General features: G+C 29.0%; 1 protein-coding gene across 5 annotated transcripts; it reads right to left on the bottom strand.

The window, feature by feature from the left end:
- Window positions 1-4,711: 4,711 nt before the first annotated feature.
- On the bottom strand, window positions 4,712-16,781 carry LOC110624387 (histone-lysine N-methyltransferase ASHH3). Of its 5 annotated transcripts, none has more exons than XM_021769490.2 (14): window positions 16,503-16,780; window positions 15,671-15,737; window positions 15,320-15,455; window positions 14,560-14,671; window positions 11,641-11,740; window positions 11,120-11,198; window positions 10,831-11,002; window positions 10,633-10,713; window positions 10,269-10,443; window positions 10,097-10,124; window positions 9,883-9,973; window positions 8,655-8,703; window positions 8,495-8,578; window positions 4,712-5,499 (listed from the first exon to the last, which is right to left on the bottom strand). In XM_021769490.2, the coding sequence occupies exons 2-13, from the start codon at window positions 15,701-15,703 to the stop codon at window positions 8,507-8,509; spliced, it is 1,128 nt and encodes a 375-aa protein (XP_021625182.1). In that variant the 5' UTR covers window positions 15,704-15,737; window positions 16,503-16,780; the 3' UTR covers window positions 4,712-5,499; window positions 8,495-8,506. The 5 variants fall into 5 exon arrangements, 4 of the variants coding, with proteins under 4 accessions (XP_021625182.1, XP_043808832.1, XP_043808848.1 ...); XM_043952897.1 differs by lacking the exon at window positions 16,503-16,780 and adding an exon at window positions 16,018-16,480; XR_006349332.1 differs by lacking the exon at window positions 10,097-10,124 and having other exon boundaries at window positions 16,503-16,781.
- Window positions 16,782-23,006: the final 6,225 nt, after the last annotated feature.

The raw sequence follows: 23,006 nt of genomic DNA on the forward strand, positions 1-23,006 counted from the left end.
TTCTTTTTTAAAATCTCACACAATTGAAATAAAATTTTTTTCTTTTTTCTTTTTTTACATAAATATAACTAAAAAATTTTTCTTTGTTTTTTGTAAGAGAAACTATAAAATAAACTGAAATAACAATATAATAAGATAGATTGAGAAAAAAACTTATGAAACAAATAAATATAGATAAATAGGAATTTACCTATTACTGTGTTCTGATACCAACTAATGCGGAACCCAAGATTAATTCGTGATCGAAAATTCATCACACAACTTGACAAAGAACAAGGCTAAGATATCTTCCAGAGGTTGCTCTACCACACCCCTAACCAACCAATGTGATTAGAAATATAGATAATCAAGTGATTCTAGCTTCGAGAATGCCACAAAAAATCTTAATAAGTTAACTAAGCTAGAAGATCCATATTAAAACGCCACAAAGTGACAACCAGTAGATGGCCTGGCAGATGTTAAGATGAGGTGACAACCTATGATGAAGTGCAACGACCTGTTGACGGGATGGTTTGCTGAAGGGCCGACCTGCCAGAAAGAACGACCGACCTGCCTAATGGAAGCAGGATTGGGTAAGGCAAGCTTGATGAAAGAAGAGCTGGAGTGCTTGAGATGCTCGCAGGGCTAATGGAGCTCGGATGCTCGTCAAGGTAGGCTAGTTATCAAGGAGAGCTCGGATACTCGAAAGGCAGGAAGGAAAGCCCGGAGGCTCGAAGACTCGCTAAGGCTTGAGAGCTCGAAATCCTGAAGGCTTGCAAGAGGCGAGAATGCCTAGAAGCTCAAAATGCATGGACTCTTCAAAGTGCTCAGAAGGTCTGACGCGCAATTTCTTTAAAGTGCTCGGATTGTCTGAGAGGATTAAGAGGAACGATAGCATTTTGTTTTTCCACCTTCATTTAAAAGTATTGAGGGGTCTTTCAATCTTTTCATGGGGGCCAAGGTCATTAAGTCTGCTATTTAAGAAGCAGACGTTTCTCTGTTTTTGGATATGAAAAAGTGCGCAAAGTGAAAAAGCATTGTGATTGTTTCTCTGCTATTTGTTAATCTGTAATCTAGCTTGTGCTTGTGTGTGATTGTTCTCTTCTTTATAACTCATCATGAATAAAGGATACCCTCTTTCGAGACATAAAACGATTCTCAAAAAATCAATTCGAACTCATAAAATTCTGTGTTTTCTTTTTCTCTATTTTTTTCTTTTTTTTTTCTTTATTTTCTTATTTTCTGTTATGTCGTTCACTGGATATCTGAGTTTAAACCTCCAATAACAACATATTCAATATTTATTATATCAAAAAATTATTACTTATATTAAAATTTAAATAAAATTAATTAAAAAATATAATAATTTCATTAAATTTAATGATAAATATTTAATTTAATTTTTTATTAAAAAATAATTATTATAAACTGTAATAATTGTTTTATTATGTTATTAAAATTAATTATTAGACTAATAATTTAGTTAATCAAATTTCAGATTTTATAATAATTTTTTCATATAATTTTAATATTTATAAAAATTTAGTTCTTTAAATTTGGATTAATTTATTTAATTTATAGTTTAATAATGGTGAATTTAAAAAAGTTGTTAATAAAATTAAACTTCAGCAATTAAATTATTTTTTAATTAAAAATTAAATTGTGAAGTTTATCAAATTTGAAACTATATTGTAAATTATCTTATAACTTAACATTTATTTAAAAATTAACTTTAAAAAATAGTTTCAACACAAACATTTAAACAGATCACGCCCATCGAGTTAATAGTTATTGTGCTTTGAGTTCTGGGGAGCTCGGTTCCTTTATTGAAAAATAATTTGCATTCGTAAAATATTTTTTATAGGAAATAATATTTCATAGAATAAATTTTTTTAAAAAATATTTTAAATTATTTATTTATACTATAAAAATAAAAACTATTAATAAAATTATATATTAATGTTGATAATCGTCAAACCTCAACTACCCTAAGTAAGGTCGGACCGAAGAAAACAGCGCTGGCCCAAAACCCATGAAATCTCTTTTAGCTGATTCATCCAGCATCTCAAGACTTGATCTAGATATCAGGGCAGACCGGATCAACCGCAAGTCCAGATTCAGTAGGAGGTAATTTAGCCCGATGATGTGACGTGAGGAAGAATAGCATGTTTAGCCACTTTACAGTCCTGTCCGTATGTACGCCGGAGAAATTAAATGGCCGTCTGGCGTGAAAAGAGATTTTGACACGTCCGTATATATGGACTTGAGTGACAGAGACATGTGGCACTATAGCAGAAAAGCCATTAGACGTCACTAGCAGACAAAAGAAAAAGAAATAAAAGGGGAGAAACGTTTTTCTCTCTATCTAAATTTACACTTATACCTATAACAGTAAACGAGTAAACCAAATAGAAGAGTTATGATAATTTTTTAATAAAAGTTTAAAGATAAATTTAAAGCAAATGGATGAAATTTTATATTTTAAACGGGGCAAATTTAACTATAATAAACTTTTATAGTTAAAAACATTAGATGAATTGATGGATAACTATGGATGAAATAGTCATCCATCCATCCATCCATCTCTACTTTAATTAGTCCACACTACCTTGGCATTAAAAAAATAAAGCTTGAAAATTGGGGGTTGGTTTTGGGTTGGTGGGTGGGGCCGACCACACCTACTCTATCCAATTCCTCGCCAGTTACTCGCTACACAACGACCTATCACAATTCAAGCACAGCCACTTCTCCCATCAAATTGTGAAACTTACCCACCGCCACTACCACAATATTTGGGATGACATAAAATAAAGTAAGGTTTTTAATATATGACTTTATTGCTAAAATTTTTCATAATTTTTAAATTTTAATAATTTATTTTTTAAAAAAATAAAATTTTTAATGTATTTAAATATTTTCAAAGAAAATTTTTTTAATCTATTAAATTGATAAGTAAAAATTAAAGGGTTTTTGAGACTGATTCTCAAGTTAAAAATTTTTAAAATTTTAATGGTGGTTTGGTTTTTGTTCCAATGATGGATCTAGACTCTTCTAGTTTTGATGGATTGTGCTTCAGTTCAGATTCTTTTCATTTTTGGCGACCTCTACCCCTACTTCCGACAATAGATCTAAGAGAGCTTTTCTTTGAAAAGTTAGGCTTCTTTGTCTTGGGCTGAGGCTTTTTTAGCTTGGGTCAGAACTTGTCCTTTTTAGTTAGTCTTAGCTTGCGGTTATTTTTGGGCTAGGATATTTTACGGGCTTCTATATTTGAGATGTTATAATCTGTGGCTTAGAGTGTTTCTTTAATGGAACCATCTCCAGAAAAAAAAAATATATTAGTTGGATTTGAGAATGTGAACTTGATGGAGAGGTTAGATTGAATTTTCTCTAAATGAGTCTTATGAATCCAAGCACACCTTTTTTTTTTTCTCTCAAATGCACTTTATTATTGATTTATTCAGATGCACTTTACTACCGGACTAAACCTGAGAATATGAATCCCAGTACATCTTAGAGATAATATATAACCTTTAAAATATCATTTATGGACAATTCTTACCTAAATATACTTTATATAATAACTCTATGTATATGTAACTTGAAAATATATGGAATTTAACAATTTATATATAAACTATAATATAGTTTTATTTATATATGAAATGACATATAACTTTAATATATATATATATAGTCCAATGAATAGCTGAACTAAAATAAAATTTTAAAACACTAAATTTTATAAAATCATAACAATTCCAGTACGATTTTTGTTTTTACAATTCCTTTTCTGATTCTATTCTCTGTAACAAGGAAAACAAAAGTTCTCTACAATTTTTAAGGATTCTAATTTTGGTTATTGATAAAATCAAAATAAAACTAAGACTATGTTTTCAAAAAATATTTTTCATAAAAATATTTTTTTTAACAAAATAACTTTTTTTATTTTTTTATTATTTAATTTTAGTTTAAAAAATAAAATATATTAATAAATTTATATACAAAATTTTAATAAAATTTTCAAAATATAAAAAAAAATTATTTTCTTTAAAACAATTTAATTTTTCTGTTCACTGAAAAAAACTTAGTATTTTGAAAATATTTTTTTTACTTATATTTAAACATTTTAATAAAAAAAAACATTTTAAAAAAATTCTTCAATGCAGAAAAATTAAACAGAAAAATTTTAAAATAACTTAATTTTTTTACTAAAAAATACTTTTTATTAATTAATTTTTCAAAATGCCCTAAATAATAAAATATGTGAAGAAAATGTTTTTCATACACAAAAAATATTTTTCAGTTTTTGAGCATTTAAAGCAATTAAAAAATTAGTTAATCAAAATCTTTTTCGATAAAAAAGTTAGCAAAAAAGATTTCTACTAATTTTAAAAGTAAATCATTATTTATATTTTAAAAATTTTATTATTAATTCTATGTATAAATTAATTAAAATATTTTATTTTTTAAATTGAAATTAAAAAATAAAGACTAAATTACTTTATTAAAAAAAATTTAATAGAAAACATTTTCCACATACGAAAAATATATTTAAAAACAGAACCTTAAACAGTAAAATAATTCAATTCAGTATGATTATTATACATTTTTATACATTTGATATCCACAAGCGCACAAGCAAGTGGTCCTTGGGAAGCGTGTTGTGATGAGACAATGTTTTGTTTTTCTATAAAAAGATAAACAATTGCAGTTAGTACGTAAATTCTGCAAATAAAACACAATCACACCTGGTAATGGTAATTCAAATTTAAGAACATTCTGCTTCTACTGCATAGTACATACCATTAGTGAGCCAGAAAAAACCCTCCTAACCTATGGAAATGAGGTCCAACAAATGGGAGAAAAAATACCAAACATATTATTTGTTACAGTCTGGCTTTGGCTATAACTTAAATCCCATCCTCATATTTTGAAAATATGTTCTTTCGTTCAGTTTTGAAAGTTTAATTCAAAACTGAACGACTATTTCAACAGCCCAAATTATCTCATCTCCTCCTAGCACAGTCGCTTCTAGCGGAGCCCCCATCAAACCACTCTAATAAACCTATCAAAACCTATCTTTCTTTTTTTTTTTAAATAAGACATATCAGTTCCCCACTTGATTTCGACTTCTGAGCATACAATTGCGATGATACTTCAAAGTATTCTTGCAAATGGCACAATCAATATGAAACATAGGATATGGTACTACTGACCATTGTTAGAACACTGGATCAACTTGTTGGACAAGTTAACCTACTTGCTGTATTTCCATCAGCCTCCAAAGTCTGACCTGCCGCGAGCAGTCTAATTTGAAGAGCGGCTCCTCCAGCATACTGTTTTCTCCGACAGCTACAGTTTAAAATTCCTTATTTTATCAAGACAAAAAATGCATATGATATTTTTGTTTACAACATTCTTGCAGACCAAGTGCAAGAACCAATCTTGTCTTTTGTGAGCACAGAACAGGATACTAGAATCAAATATTACAACATTTTCCAATGACGAGTTCGTTGTCACCTGTAAAGAAATAGAATGAAATGTATTACAATGAGAAATCATCTCTTTTTTTTTTCAGAGAAAAAAAAAAGCTCATCAGTGCGCTTGCACCAAAGAAACATGTTGCAATTGCTTATTACCCGAATTAAACAAATTTTTTAGTAATTAACTCAATATCAACTAAACTTTAATCGGAAACTAGTTAGGACCTTTTCTCCATTCAGCTTTGTTTGAAAACTAATTCCACAGCAATATTCAAAAATTGTAAATCTCTTAATACTATTTTCCTTCACGTTATTTAAGCAATCAACTCAGAAGGAAACAGTTTGGTTTACCAAAAAATTTCTGTATCTTTTTACAAATTTTAAATTTTAGTTAATTAGAGGGTGACTTCAGTATAACAGTAAAGTTAACCCATTTGTGATATGAGGTCATGGGTTCAAGCCATGAAAACACCCTCTCTACAAAGCAAGGGGAAGGCTATGTAAATACCCTCGCAGAGCCCAAAAATGTGGATGCACTAGGTCACCCTCTTTAATAAATTTTAGTTAATTCTTCTAATTTTGTGCCTCAATTTTTTCACATTTGTATAATGGTTTAGCAGTCATTAATCAAATTTAAATTAATAATTTAATACTGTTTTATTATTGAATCAAATCGAACATTATAACTATAATTTTTCATTTATTTTCTTCTCCTGCCACAATTCCACAATCCCTCTTCCTCTTTCACCCGAATTCAAATTTCAGGCCATTTCAGGCCTAATAAATGAAAGAATCCAATGATTGAAGTAAAGGAATTACCAATAATATGATGGCTGAAAGCAATCTAATTTTGGCCTCAAAAGAGTCATGCATTTGTAGAAAAATAAGTTAAGGAAAAGCAGCAAATGTGGGAGGGGAAGAAGAGAGGAGGGAGACAAAAATATAAACTAAACAAAATAATATAAAATATTCATGTCATCAAATCGAGTATAGCTGTTAAAAGTGAGATGAATCTAAGATTGGTGGAATCACAATTGAAAAAGGTAGGTAAATATTTAGTCCCTAAGGTTTGACAACATTAATTAGTTCATCCTCCTACTTTCCAAACTCAATTAGTTAAAACGTCATGTTTATGTCTATTAACTACATGGTCCTTCCATCCAATTAAACACAAACTTTCTGTTAAATGGATGTTATGACAATTATAACCTTCCATCCTATTGAAAATTGGATCATTAATGATTAAGAAATGATAGAATAACCCTTCCATCAATGCATATGGGCATAAACTCTCTGTGGATCAATTCTTCCTTTCTGCCTCCATTAGCAACACCTCGACAAATATATCTGCCTCCCTCTCCACTACTGCCTCAGCTTCCAAATCACTGCCCACAGCCCATGAATGCCAAAACTTCTCTTCCACTTTCCTTACCCACATCATCCAGATTCACCAGAACCAAGCGATACACTTTCCTTCCAAACATGAAGGATGGTCTCTCCACACAAACTCCGAATGTCATCAAAATATCCTCTTCGTCATACAATCCAACCAAACAGCAGGAATTGTACCACATTTTTGCAAGCAAAATGGATTACCATGAATGATTGGGTGCAATCCCTACCACATGAAGTTTATAATAACTGGGAGATTGGAAGATTGGGCTTGGAGTCCCCAACCAGAGCATTAACCTTTCCCTACAAGATTGAGTCCAAGTCCTATTCCAAAATTTCTAGCTAAAACCTATCAAGGGAATGATATAAAAAGGTGTTTTATATCAAAGGAGCAAGCAGAGTGGAAGGAGGGAGATATGAGAGGAAATGGAAGGGGATCAATCACAGATGATGTTGCAGGGATCAAAGTCGAGGTGTAATGCAGGGAGCAAGAACGGTTTTGACACACAAGTGAGGGAGAATGATAGCAAAGGTAGTACCTATGCAACGGGACGAGCAATGTGGAGGAGCTAAGGAGGAAATGGAAGTTGCATGCCCAAGGAGAAGTTGAGGGACCCATTCCCATTGGTGTTTCCCTGTGGGTACCAAGGGAAATTTGGTTCAGAAAAATGGTGAGAAGAGATGGTTGACTTTGCTGCAGAAGATGGGTTTGCGGTTCGTGAGAGAGCTAGGGCTCAGAAAGTGGGTCTCCATAGGTGATGTATAGCTATATGGTCATGGGCGAGAGCACTGTGGAGTTTTGAGATTACCGGATTTTGTGGGAGCCATGACCTAAGGATGGGAGATGACAATTGGCGAATGTTGAGGCCTTAAAGTGCTACGAATTGATTTTGGATTAGTGGTGGAGGAAAATGTGCAAGTTGGTGTTGATGATGAGTGGGAAGAAGGTAGGTCTCTACCTGTTTTGCTTGACTACGGGGAAGGGGATGGATTTGGTTCTTTGAGAGGGAAAACGATAGAGGAGACAGGTAATGGGCATGGATATTTCTGAAAAAAAGATTTTGAGAATTCCTGACTAACAGGAAATTATTGTCTAATTGGATGGAAGGATTAAAGGTTTTACATAGATAAATATTACCTACCAACAAGTTGAGTTTGAAAATGGAAAGATTAACTAATTATTTACCCTAAAAAGATATACTAAAATGTTTAGAAGGCAAACAAATATTTGCATTTGTTCAGTAAATGGCTACCCAATTGAACTAATTGCCAATGTCAAAGTTTCAAATACAAACTGAGAAGCTAGAAGAATTGGCTAAAATTTAAAAAGTTTGCAAAAGCACGAATTTTTTCTTCATTTGGCCTTGATGACAATGTATTAGAAATATAAATAATTTACAAATTAGAAAATAATAAGGTAAGGATACCCATATCCCAAAACCACTTTAAGTGGTAATGCGATCCAAATAAATGACAAATTCTATATATTATAGTATACATTTTATATTATATATATATAGCTTCTGGATCAATGCCTATACATACATACATATATATATACCAGTGGCTTCAGCATTTATCATTTGTGCATGTGTGTGAGAGGAAGGCAAAAAGTGAGCACCATAAATCATAATGATTACCTCAAGGCTAGATCACAAAGTTACAAATTCCCAATCTTCTTTTGACATGTCTAGAAATTCAACTGCACCGTCTTCAAACATTATCTACAATGAAATAAATTAAATTAGGCATGATCATAATGACCATTTGTATCAGTCACAGGGAATGAACTGTTCTCACCGCATGTTTTCTTGAGTGCTTATCAAACCGTTTGATCATCCCAAAAGATCTGGAACAATGAAGCGTATTAAAAAATAATAAATGAAAGATGGAATATTTAGCAGAATAATAGCAGATGTAAAAATTCAGAACTCACCTAAAGAAACGATTAGAAAATAAAGTTCGTTGATCTCATCTAAAATTCAAACCTATATCAGTATGCTAAAGCAGCTAAACATACTATTTTTAGAAGTGAATAATTGACCACCACCCCAAACTCTTTCCATGCTCCCAAAAAAAACTGAAAATTATCCATTCAACCTTTGAATCTTTAAAGTTGCATTTAGTTAGAAAACTACACCTAAGGAAATGATTAGAAAATAAAGTTCGTTGATTTATTATAAAAAATTTCTAAATGCATAATTATATATCAGTTCTCCAAATTTTATAAATTTATGTTAGTCTTTAGAAAACTAGTTTTAAATGTTTTCTGTTTCATGCTTATATCAAAGGAAGCTTTTTTCATTGGAAACCACAGTCTTCCAGCTAACTTACGCATTGACACTTCAATGTGGGGATCAAGTGTTGGCGAAGGCATTGCTTTTTTCTTTTTCATTCTTTTCTTTTAAATTTTGGCCATATAATTATGCTACCTATAACTGCAAATTCACTTGGTTAATTTTTTGCATATCCTATCCTTAAGTCACATCAATTCAGCAATGCTGCACTTCAAATCCCAACAAATGCATTTTTTATTTTTGTGTAACTGCCTCTTTTTTATTGATTTTTCCTAAGCATAATTGCATTTATTTTTATGGTTGCATTCAAATGTATATTCCTATTGATTAATTTTAGATGAACTTAAGAGTTTCTATTTTGTTATACAAATTGTTGGTCAGTTATGCCATCACTTCAAATCGAAAACTATATTGGATTATTTATATAATCACATTTCAATAATCATTATTTCAATGTAATAATACTTATTAGAAAATTGGACAACTAAATATGTTCTCCAGTTTCCAATTTTCTATTTGGAAAAATGAAAAATTAGAAATATGGAATCAAGATGAAAACTAGAAATGAAAAAAGAAAATGATTTTCACAACTAAATGAAGTCTTTTCATTGTCACCCTTATACCTGACCCCTCAAATCTTGAAGTTCTAGTTCTACCACTAACCAAAAAAAGTCAATTTCCCACAGGGAAATGCATATTTATTGCAAAATTTTACAAGAAAAAAAATGTACCTATTACTATATGGACGAAACATGTGAATCACTTCACCAATGCAATTATGAGATCGTGTCTGTCGTTTACTGTATGCATGTTCTGAATTCCCTGAAATATAAGATAAATGCAAAAACATGATGAAAATAGCATATTTTCCAATTTTGCCAAGGTACTCCAGCTCCAGCAGCTAAACAGACAAAGAAGGCAGTTTGTTAAAGGATTACTGGTTACCTGTATGCAAACCTCCATTCTGATAAACCTTTAGAAAACAAATTCCAGAATTAGTTTTAGCTACATTTGAATAGGTGCCCAATATATATAAATTTAAAAAAAAAAAAGAGAGTAGAAGTTGCAAAGCATTATATCATTTATATGGCATGAATAAACAACCTCCTATACATACATCTTTTCCAGATAAAATTGCTTTCAATTTGGGAGAGGACACTGCCACCTGGCATGCTACTAATTGTAATGCAGCATCTGAAGAAATCTTAGGCTTGCTGGGTTTAACCCCTAGTTTTCTCCTGCAGCCAACAGCACCACAATGGCAGTCCTGATCTGCACCGAATTGGACAAACCTGCTAAATTTATTAGATTGGACTAGGAAACCCGGAACTTAAAGAAAATAGCGTCATTAGTGGTCATATTTAACCTTACAAAAATTTCTTTTGTCGATAACAAATTTAAATATGCACGATAAGTTCACAAGGAAGAAGAGACCAATCACTAAATATACAATGCAATACAGATGATGCAAGTACTCTTACTGATAATCATAGGTCAAATGCTCGCCCTTTTTTATGTCACGAGTTGCAAATATGCCAATTCTTGTCTCACCATCAATTATCCTTAAAGAAAAAAGGGGAAATAAACAATAAACAATAAAATGGAGTAAGTAGAGTAAACAAGCAAGATTCCCAACTAACTGTTAAAATTGAGATTAAGAATGAGCTCAGCAATAGAACCATTTCTGCATCTCAGTATTAGGAGAACAACTGTGGTTTATGTATCTTGACTTGTTTCCCTTGTATGTGGCATCAATTACCATATCTCGATTAATTTCACACAAGTAAAAATTTGTCTCTCCACGGTGTTTCATATTCCAAAGCCTTTCCTCACATGTTTTATCATCTATGACTGCAATAATAAAGATTAAACAAAAAGCATTATGTTTTAATACTGATGCAACAGTAAACGTTAAGATGTATATCAAATTATCAATAATGATAACACTGCACAAGCTAGAAATATCACCTTCTCCAACATATTCTATTACAAACTCTCCCTGTGCAATATCTTCATCCGCCACAATTCCAGCTCCACATTTCTCAGTCTAGAAGAAATAACTTGCTTAACTTCACATATTTTTAGTGTGTGTATAGAAAACAACATGTTCATGCAAAGCAAATGATATAAAGAAAAGGCACCAAAACATGTAAACAAAAATGGAAAAAAAGAATACTGTGAATAAAATTACTTAGAAGAGGTAAGGAATTTTTTCCCAGTCCACAACCTGAAAACAAGGTGATTGTGTGAGAGAGCATGCACTTGTGTGCGTAAAAGTTAGAGAAAGAGAGTGAATGGCATTAATATAATACTTGTTATTTACAACTACTAGCACATATAATATATTGTTTTGCTCCTCTAGTATCTTTTGTCCTTATGGGGAGCATCACTTTTATCCCTCCTCATAAGTCTTTTCTCATTATTAATGGAATCATCCTTCTCTACATGTTACTATTTGTCCTTCTTCCCTGAATATGTGAGTCATATACCTGTACTAGTTTCATTTTCTTCACAGGTCGGTGTTGAAAGGGTTTGTTGAGACATGAACTCCCACATCTGCATCCAGTGGAGCAGCTAGAGAGTAGCATCCTGAGGGGAAAGGGAGCAAAAAAATTGTTTCTTATTATTGTGAAAGAAGATTTCAGATCCAGCATTTGAAATAATAACTAAACATAAGGCATGCACATAAAGCTACATAGTATACCAGTAAACCAGTCATGGATGACTACAAACATGACATAATGATGTTTCTTGTTATAGTTTAGCATCATTTTCTCTTAATAGTTAATAACTATTAAGTATGAACCCAAACATTCTTTTTTTTTGGCCTTACCAAGAAAGGTGGCATCATCAGAAAAATAAAAATAAAAATAGATCCAGTCAGATTCAAGTGGACAACATCTAGACTGTCATCAAATTTATATTCTGAATAGAAGCTGACTTATCAAATTGCAGAAACTCATAGCCTTGACTTGCTTCTTGCATTAAGCTAAATTCTAACGTAGTAACACTTGAGTATTTAGGTTGTAAAAGCTTATTAAAAGAAAAAAAAAATGAAGGTTGCTAGAGAAGTGTGGGGGATCATGAGGAAACAAAAACAAGTGCTGCCAGCCAGAGAGGAGAGAGAGAAGGGAGAAGAAGTAGCCTTTATCAAGCAGTGGGAAAAAAATGTCCATTATATATAGGCATTAACAGCAGTGGGAGTTGCAATATTTGTTAAACCACATCTGACAGAAGCAGCCCAATCAAGGCCTCTACAAGTCTGGGCCAGGATCCATGGCCTCTTAGAGTTTATTATAGTCAAGAATATGGGAATGAAGGAAATGGGAACAGAAGAATCCAGAGGGGACCAACTGTAGATGATGGCAATGGGGAGGTTAAGCCATTTGAGAGATTCTCAGATCCAGCTCACAAGGAATAGGGAGCAGATGATTCTCCAACCTGTTATATAAATAATTTGTTGTTTTGTAGAAAGGCATGTTATGTCTTATTAGAAATTTGCGGCTGAGTGCTGGGCTACGCTAGCTGATTGCTGGACTGAAGCTTTCTCCTGGTTATTTCTTTCTTTCTTTTCATTTCAAGAGTTGAGAAAAACATTGAATGCTGTTTGTAAACAAGACTATAGCCATTTTATTCAATAGAATAAGCCATACTATGTCATTTTACTGTTTCATCGGTAAACTCTATTCCTCACTCTACCAACATCCATCTCAATACTTGCGACTATGAAATTCAATTACACCAGAAAGAACTTTCCTGCTCATTTTGGATAATTAACAATTTAAAATGATATCACAAAACATATAGTCCTAACTGTGAGCTTCACAAAAGTTGACTGCCTGTTCATTTCCTTCATTTATTGTGTTACTATACTCTATTTCTACTTTTTACCCTTATCTTCCCTTTGTTTCTTTCCTACATTTTTGTTCTTTAACCATGCCTCTAACCCCTCTTCTTTTTTTCGATAATAACTTTATAATATATTCCACATTCTTTACCTTTATTCCATGTGTCATCCACTCTCCCGCTTTCCTTGATTTTATCTTCACAACTAACTCTTATAAGATTTAACTTCAAAATTTTCTAACTTTAAGAGCCTATTATTTTTACAGTTTTATCCATCTATTAGAATTATAACCTAAATTTAAATATCAAAAGTAAGTTGTGCATCTAAAGAGATAAAGTTAATAATTTCTAACATAAGTCTGCACTAGAATCAGCAAGACAGACTCAGCACTTTTCCCAATAATACAATATGAATTTAAATAAAAATATTAGCATATATATTGCTTATATGCATACATAAGGAATACTTAATGCTTCACATATCTGAGATCAACCAGAACAAACGAACAAAAACTTATAATCTGGACATCATACCCATTGTAGTCATCCCATCAGCAACAGCATTACTAAACCATAAAAAAGTTCACTACGACGAGCTATTCTCTGTAAAGGAATTGAATCCCAATTTGCATGTACCATATCATGAACAAGGACAATGGATTTCAAACACAACCAGGACAAATCAAGCATCAGTTACTTCAATGGCTAGAACGTGTTTTTAAATTATAAGACATGAGAACATAGAATGACAATTCTCAGTCTACCTCTCAAAGGAAAAAACAAATGAAAGAGAACATATTATGCAAGGGAAGGAGAAGATAATTAGGGACAAGAGCGATACGTCCTTCAATCAACAGAAAGAAATAAAAAAATAGAATTAGCATTGTGATTGAATGTCCACCAAAGACTAAGGAAATGGTAACACTTCAACAATGAGAAAATGGACCAGGTCTAACCTCATCCCAACAGCTAACTCAAGTGAGAAGGATTGCCTAAGACATCATATTTAGCACCAAATTCTTGTCCCAGACCAATGTGTGACAATACATCTCCCTCACTCCCAAACATGAACATCTGGAATGTGAAGTTCAAAAGCATAAACATCTGCAAATGGCCCAAACCAGAGACAAGCTCCAATACCATGTTTAGAAAAATGGACCGAGCCTAACTCTATCCCAAAAGCTAGCTCAAGAGAGAATGGTCGTCCAAATCATTATATTTAACACTAAATCTTTATCCAAAACCAATGTGCGAAGAGAAGAATGCCATAAGCAAGCCCAGAAGAGGCTTGGCCAATTAAAAAGACAAATCATTATATCCCAATTAAATACCTTGAGGCAACTATTGCCTCTTAAGAATACAAGCATTTCTCTAACCAAAAACAGCCTACCATAGAAGCCTTGAAAGTTGAAATTGATCATGGAAGACTAGAAAAATAAATTACAATACAACAGCAATGGATCAAAAGAACTCATCAGAAAGATGATCAATGCAAATGCTTTTAGCCCTTAAAGATGTCATACATAAGTCTGAACAATCGTAATAGACAAGATTAATCTTACCCACAATGGCAATCTCTACCACAGACACCAGAAGCACCTGGTGATGAACTGCAGGAACAGAATATGCCATCATCCTCAAGGCGCCTTTTAATTCTCTTTGTGAGATATATATCTAAAATTGTCAGTATCAACAAAAATGGAATAATGAGGAAAGACACTTTAATGCATGTAGGAAAAAAAAAATTATCAGACCAAAAATAAAATGGAAAAATTACTATTTAGTCGTTATGGTATAGGAAAACTCACTAGTTCATCTCTTGGTTTTGGAAAATGCATTAAATTGTCCTTCATGTTTTAAAAATTCTACTAATTAGTCTCTCTGTCAATTTTAGCTGTTAAGCACTAAGAAAAATCTAAAATGCCCTCAATCGAAGGGACTAATTAGTTTACATTTTTATAAAATTGAGGGACCAACTAATAAATTTTTTTTCCACTATAGTAATTAAATAGTAGAACATTTAATGTATAAAATTAACGAAGTACCGATTACTATATTTTTTAATACTTCAAGAATGTTTAATGTATTTTCCAAAACTAAAGGACTAACTAGTAAGTTTTCCTATACCATAGGGACTAAATAGTAATTTACCCAAATAAAATCTGTGAACTGACAAAATGCAGAATTCAGATGTAATCAAAGATATTTAAAAAAAAAAGAAAAAAGAAAAAAGAAACTACACTAAATTTCTTGCGAAAACAAAACTATATTAGTAACCACTATGAAATTGCAACAGGAAACTAATGTATTTTGAGTGGATACTGCGTTTTATGAAGGTGTAAGGAGTGAGCTTCCATTTATTAAAACACTCTGGGAGTTCAAACTCAACTGGATTGCCTATCTGCTTCATCAACTTGCTGAATGCAAGTTTGATGCAATTGTGATCACAATCAAAATTCTGTTAAACAGAAGAAACAATATCTCATCAAAATTCTAACAAACAGAAGAATGCCCAAAACAAGTAATTTTGTACTGAACATATAAGAGCCTGAAATTTCCGGTAATGCAATCAATACCAAGAAACAGACATCCCATATATTAGAAGTCCTAGAATTTTAACTAACATATTAATTCATAAAGAAACAAGAATCCAGTAGAAACTCGAAAAATAACCTCTTTTGTTGCAGGCATGACCTCAAGCATCATAGCCAAACGGAATATGAATCATGAATATAACTACCTACACAGCATTAACATCATATACGAAGTCAATATCATTATTTATATATAACCATTGAACAATTTCTGTAAATCCCAAGAGGAGAGTTCAAACAATTGAATGAGTGTCCATGCCAAAACCCTAAACCAAATTAGGGAAATACCTAGAAATCTGGCAAAATCTGTCAAATAAAATTACAAGAATGGCGAAAGAACACAATATGTAAGCCAAATTGACTGCAACAAGAAGAAGAAGGAGAAAGTATAGAGGAGAAATGAAAAGATTGAGTGACGAATTCTACCTCGAGTTAGTCCAACTAAGAGAACGAATCTTGGATGTGAGGGAGAGACTACTCAGGGATGTTAGTGGGTAGTGTACCCGTGAAGTTTTAAATACCGGACCCAATACATTTATAGATACACTATCTGAACCCGTTTAAAAATTATATTTGACTAACCTAATCCGATTAACTCATATCCCAACAAAAAAGAAATAAGAAATACACACAAAATCTCACATTTCAACAAAATTCTAAAACACAGCTCAATCTCACAAAAACAAATCTGAATGGTAGTGTTTATTTCAAATTTTTCATTATTCTCACTAAAACAACTCTCAATCCATTCACAATAATCTTTATTACAAAGAATTTTCAATAATCTCACCAATTCAACATTCCCATAAATTTTAATATTTTCACAAATTTCAGCAATCCACATCAAATAGATCTCACAAATCTCAGAAAGTACACATCTGAAATCAAAGTTTCAAAAAACCCATCCAAACCTGCAATGACAGAGGATGCAGCCAGGAGCAGCACCGGACGGCAAGACTGGACCAGCAGACGCAGCGACGACGACCAGAGGAAGCGGCGGAGGAGACAAAGAAGCAACCAGGACCAGCAAACGCAGCAACCACGTTGACAGCGTGAAGAGCAGAGGGACGAACGGCTGGAGGCGCACGGCTTCACCAGAGGAGAGGCGGAGAGGCCGAATGGGGGAGGGGAGAGCGGCAGTAGAGAGTTCAGAGAGATTCAGGGTTGGGATTTAAGGGTTCTTTTGATAACAGTTTGTTTCTTTAGTTTTTTTTTTTTTTTTTAATTAAGATTTAATTTTTATAGTTTGTGTTATTTAAAATATTTTATACTATATATTTATTAATTTTGTCTTTTATATTATAATTTTTTTAATGATAAATGAGAGAGTTTTACAGTATTAAAATATTTAGTACTGTGAATTATTTTATAATGATAATATTTTAATTTTTTAAATTATTTTTTAAATAAATACTAATAATATTAAATAATTATTTTTAGAATTATCTCATTCAATATTTATTTTTATCCATTTTTTGTGTAACTAAACATAAAAATTATATCCAAAAATCTATTAAATATATTAAATGATGAAATAATAAAACAGTAATGAATAATTTAATTTATAGCGGGAGTAAGTATAACAGAGTGAGAGAAACTCTCTTGAGAACAGAAATCGTGAGAACAAGTAAGGGAAGAGAATGGGTCATCAGTAAGTTACTTTTCGGCCGTTTGATTTTCTTAGTTGGTTTTCTTGTTTTGGTTTTCTTCTGGTTTTCTTTTAGCTTTTATTTGTGTTTTTTCTGCATTTGGACAGCAAACGTTTTCGTTTTTTTCTGCATTTGCAAGTATAAAAAATATTTTTTTATAATTATATTTTTTTAATACTTATAACTAATTAAATATATTAATTTTATGAATAAAAATATATAATTATTTATATGAATTATATTTAAAAGTGTTGATTATTTGAGTACTAGATGTTCTTGCTCTATGCGGATAATGTTACTATTATAAAATTAATCTATTTTGCATAAGTATATAGTTTTAAACACAGTGAATATTCATAAATTAAAACTCATTAATAAAAATTTTTAGTTTACAAATTAAATAAATAATAAAATAATAATATTTATTCGTTTAGAAGGGTTTATATTGGTATGTATAATGTATTAAATAATAACATTAAAATAGAATATTAATATACAAAATGAGAGAAATGAGGGGTGAAATATATAAAAATAGGTGAAAATAAAAAAAATATAATGTAATTTTATTAATTTTTTATTTCAAAATTTATGATTGAATTTATATCAAAATAGTATATATAATATCACGATATTAACAAATAATAATCACGGGCATAAAAATTAGTTATATGAAAATCATATCACCACATACAAATTTAATATAAATTTTATAAATTTAAAATAAAAATATGTGAAATTACATAATATTTTGTTATATATTTTTTTAATTAATAATTACATTTTAATTATCACTATCGAGAATTTTAGAAAATTATGATTATATGCTAACGATATGATACTATATAAATTATTTTAATATAAATGGAATTATAAATTTTAAAGTAAAAATTAGTGAAATTATATGATATTTTTTTATATTTTTTTAAAATAATAATATATGAAAATATTGTAATAAGTGGAAAATAGATAGGAGAAATAAATTAATAACATATAAATATTATGTGAAAAAAGAAAAAAGAGGAGAATACGAGATATATATAGAACAATGATATATAATAGATAAAAAAAATAATAGAAGTATGTACAATGTAAATATGGCCTAATAGCTATGAAAATTGTATGCGCCGGAGATGTGAATATGAGAGATAAATAATAATAATAATAATATTTCTGCAGTGTAAATAAATTACATTTAAAATGGCCAAATAACCCAAAGAGACAACCAAACTAGCCTACCAACAAACATCAAATCAAAACCCAACCCACCAAATAGCCAGAAATTCAAAACCCGACCTATATTCATAATAAAGAAACCCATGGAATTTAATATATAATGATGTATTCTATGGTTATTTTAATTTTAATATACTTTATGAGATTTTAATAATTATCTAATGCTAGATATTCACAAAATAAAATTTATTTGTATAAAAAATACTTTTATTAAAAATTTTCCTATCTCCTTAAATCATTTGTAATTTTTGTTCTAAAACAATTATTGTAGTGTAAAATATTTTCATGTATTATTAATGTAACATAATTTAATTGACAAAAAATATTTTCCTATCATATATTTTTAGTCAAACATTAAAAAAACATAATTTAATTGACAAAAAATAAAAATATAGAGTGGAATTACAACAAAAATAAAAGCACAAAATTTTGTTAATAATTAATTCTAAACTTTATTCACATAGCATGGTGATATGGTGTTGACCTAGTAAGTAATATGTCAATTCCGTTAAAAAATATTTTTTAACGGAAGATGTAACATAATAGAATAATTAAAATAATTTTAAAATGTCAAATTTTAATAATTAATTCTAAACTTTATTCATATAGCATGGTGATATGGTGTTGACTTAGTAAGTAATATGTCAATTCCGTTAAAATTTTAATGGAAGATGTAATATAATAGAATAATTGAAATAATTTTAAAATGTCAAATTTTAATAAGCCAAAATAAATAGAGGGTTTAATTATTAAAGGGTCAATAAATTAAGAGCAATTATGTCCATAAAAAAAAAAAAAGTTAACCTTAGGTCCATTAGACATAAGTATTCTTCACATTTGTATAACCCGGTCACAGTTAATAATAAAATTAAACATAACAAGGGACTCACTAAGTTCTTTTGTAATTATATAAATGACATTATATAAGTGTTTAGAAGTTTGGATGGAAAAATGACATTTTTTAAAGTTTTTTTAATTTTTATAAATTGATAACCAGAAATATTTTGATTTTGAGTGTGAGTAGGCAATAGGATTATAAGAAATAAAATTATGCTTTATCAGTTCCACGATATAAAAAAAATATTTGTTTATTCTGTTAAAACAAGAATGTACATTTGCTCAAAACAATTTTAAAATAGTTATTTTGCGTGTGTTTGTACTTTATAAATTTTTTTATTATGTTTCACCGAACATTATTGTAAATAATATAATAAATATATACTCACGTCCCAATGCTAATTGTGAATAATACAATAAATATATAAATTAAAATATTAATCTATTCAATACTTAAATTTATAAAAAACATAAAAATTAAACATAAATTAATTATATTATTCATAATTTATTAAAAAAATAAAAATTAGTTATACATATTGCTAACTATACTAAGATTTAACTAATTGCACTCTAATTTTTTATAAATTAATAAAGTTAGATAATAGTAATTTTATCATTTTATAGAAATTTATAGTCCAATTGAAAAAAGTTTTAGTACAATTTGTAATAAGTTTAACTATTTCCTATTTCTTTTTATAAATAATCAATGATATAATTAATTTATTTTTAATTATTATGATTTAATTTTAAAATGTCAAATTTTAATAAGCCAAAATAAATAGAGGGTTTAATTATTAAAGGGTCAATAAATTAAGAGCAATTATGTCCATAAAAAAAAAAAAGTTAACCTTAGGTCCATTAGACATAAGTATTCTTCACATTTGTATAACCCGGTCACAGTTAATAATAAAATTAAACATAACAAGGGACTCACTAAGTTCTTTTGTAATTATATAAATGACATTATATAAGTGTTTAGAAGTTTGGATGGAAAAATGACATTTTTTAAAGTTTTTTTAATTTTTATAAATTGATAACCAGAAATATTTTGATTTTGAGTGTGAGTAGGCAATAGGATTATAAGAAATAAAATTATGCTTTATCAGTTCCACGATATAAAAAAAATATTTGTTTATTCTGTTAAAACAAGAATGTACATTTGCTCAAAACAATTTTAAAATAGTTATTTTGCGTGTGTTTGTACTTTATAAATTTTTTTATTATGTTTCACCGAACATTATTGTAAATAATATAATAAATATATACTCACGTCCCAATGCTAATTGTGAATAATACAATAAATATATAAATTAAAATATTAATCTATTCAATACTTAAATTTATAAAAAACATAAAAATTAAACATAAATTAATTATATTATTCATAATTTATTAAAAAAATAAAAATTAGTTATACATATTGCTAACTATACTAAGATTTAACTAATTGCACTCTAATTTTTTATAAATTAATAAAGTTAGATAATAGTAATTTTATCATTTTATAGAAATTTATAGTCCAATTGAAAAAAGTTTTAGTACAATTTGTAATAAGTTTAACTATTTCCTATTTCTTTTTATAAATAATCAATGATATAATTAATTTATTTTTAATTATTATGATTTATTTATAAGTTTAAATGTTTAATAGGTTATAATTTTTATTCAAGTATTCAATAAACTAATATAAAATAAATCAAGAGAGTAACTGTGTATTTAGCCCTTTTGCGTTTAAAACTTATTTGGTTTAGTCATTGCAGCTGATAGCTAATAATTAATAGCGGATAATGATTTTAGCTGATATATCCTCTTAATGTTAACGTATAAAAAAGAAATATATATATATATATATATATAAATTTATTATACTAATAAAATAAATATAAAATTATTAATTTATTGTATAACATATATAATAAGTAAAAATAAAATTTTAAAATATAGTTATTTTTCATGCATATATATAAATTTTATAATTTAATAATGAACATTATAAGTTTTTAAAAAATAATATTATAACTAATTTAATTATTATTTATAGCACTTAATTTTATTTATCATTTCTTATAAATTTAAATAATTTATTGATATAAAAATTTAATTTAAAATATATAGTTAATAAATTTTAAAAGTGTAATATAATCTAAATAAAAAATAAAATTAAAGCAATTATTAATAGATTAGTTTCTTAAAATTTATTAAACACTTTAATTTAGTTGTTTGGAAACCAGTGTGTTAATTTCTTGCGCTCATGTGATATTTGACGAGATTCATAAGAGATTTTAACCTACTAAATTTAAGTAATTAAAAAATTTTATCATACTAATTGGTTTCGTTCTATCTTGAACTTATTAACTGAATGGTTTTAATCTTCAATTAATATACGACTAAATAATAATCGCAGCAAGAGATTATTTATTTTTAAATATATTAAATATTAATATTCAAATTTTTTGAATTTAATATCTAATTTTGAGTACTAAAATAATTCAAGAAACAATTAACTAAGTTTTATTTTATTTTAATAAAATATTATCAAAATTCAACAATAGCAATTAGTTTTTGAAAGATGCTGTTAATTTCAGTGTAAAGGATTGAATTTTAATTTATGAAGGTTATTTGGTTTTACCATAGTTTAGTAAAATTCCTTTTTTATAAAGATTTCTTTTCAATTGCAATAAGTAGAAGTTAAATAGAAATAGAATAAATTTAAAATTAATTTAGGTAAAAATTAATATAATTATAAATAAAATAAAAATTATAATAATAAATAATATAAATAATAAATAATATTTTAATAATATATTATTCCTTAATATATATGTATTATTTGAAAAATAAATATTTATGAGCCGGTGAATTTTGTAAAAATAAATTTATTTAATAGTTAGTTTTTATTAGAAAATGTTTCAAATTAAATTTATAATTCCTGCCACTACAGTTGTGTTTTTCTACCTAGTGGAAATGAATATATAGTTAAGTTATCTTTTATTGACAATGTTTTTTTCATCAGAGGTTTTTTTGGCCATCCATTGTTATCATTTGCTTTTTTTTTATTGTTTTATATTTAATTATTGTAAATCTAAAAATCTTCTAATATAAATTTTTGAATTTCAGCGTCCTAATGATAAATTGAAAAGAGATTGAGAGTGGTATTTGAATAAGATTTTTTTTCATTAATGACTTCAATTGTGTAAGTATAATTCTCTTTTATCTCATACGAAAATGAAGTGGTGCGATTAAAAATATTTTCTCTCTCAAAATGACTAATCTCTTTTGCAATTAATCCATCATTCAATTTTCCTATTTATACTGACTCCGACGCTCTTTCTGTTAGGGATTGATCTTCCATAATTCGTCGATCATTCAATTTTTCTATTTATACTAGATTCCGTCACTCTTTTTATCAGGGATTGATGGTGTTTGGCGCTCTTATTTTATTTTGCTTGTTACTAAGTAAGCAATCATAACTTCTGGATTGTTAAAAAGGAAGCTTTCTTCTAGCTGATCTTGACTCTATCAGCATCAACTGCCAGTGTCCGAGTGCTTCATGTTTTGACGAGGCAGGGTTTCTACTGGATTAATTTTGGGTCAAATTGGGTTTGGATGGCCAGAGTTTTGGTGCCTCTATGGATTCCCTTTTTGTGGGCCTTAGACACCATCTAGCCTTTATGGTTATATAACTCTTGGGCC

This window comes from Manihot esculenta, chromosome 1, assembly GCF_001659605.2.
Source record: "Manihot esculenta cultivar AM560-2 chromosome 1, M.esculenta_v8, whole genome shotgun sequence".
In the NCBI taxonomy this organism is placed as follows: Eukaryota; Viridiplantae; Streptophyta; class Magnoliopsida; order Malpighiales; family Euphorbiaceae; genus Manihot; species Manihot esculenta.

What these genes read in the sequence shown, in the direction of transcription:
- LOC110624387 (XM_021769490.2), bottom strand. Translation starts at nt 15,703, where the DNA reads ATGATGCTTGAGGTCATGCCTGCAACAAAAGAG. An exon ending in GGTAGAGATTGCCATTGTGG is followed by an intron (nt 11,741 to 14,559) that starts GTAAGATTAATC and finishes CTTTCCCCTCAG; the next exon opens with GATGCTACTCTCTAGCTGCT. An exon ending in CAATTTTATCTGGAAAAGAT is followed by an intron (nt 10,125 to 10,268) that starts GTATGTATAGGA and finishes TGTTTTCTAAAG; the next exon opens with GTTTATCAGAATGGAGGTTT.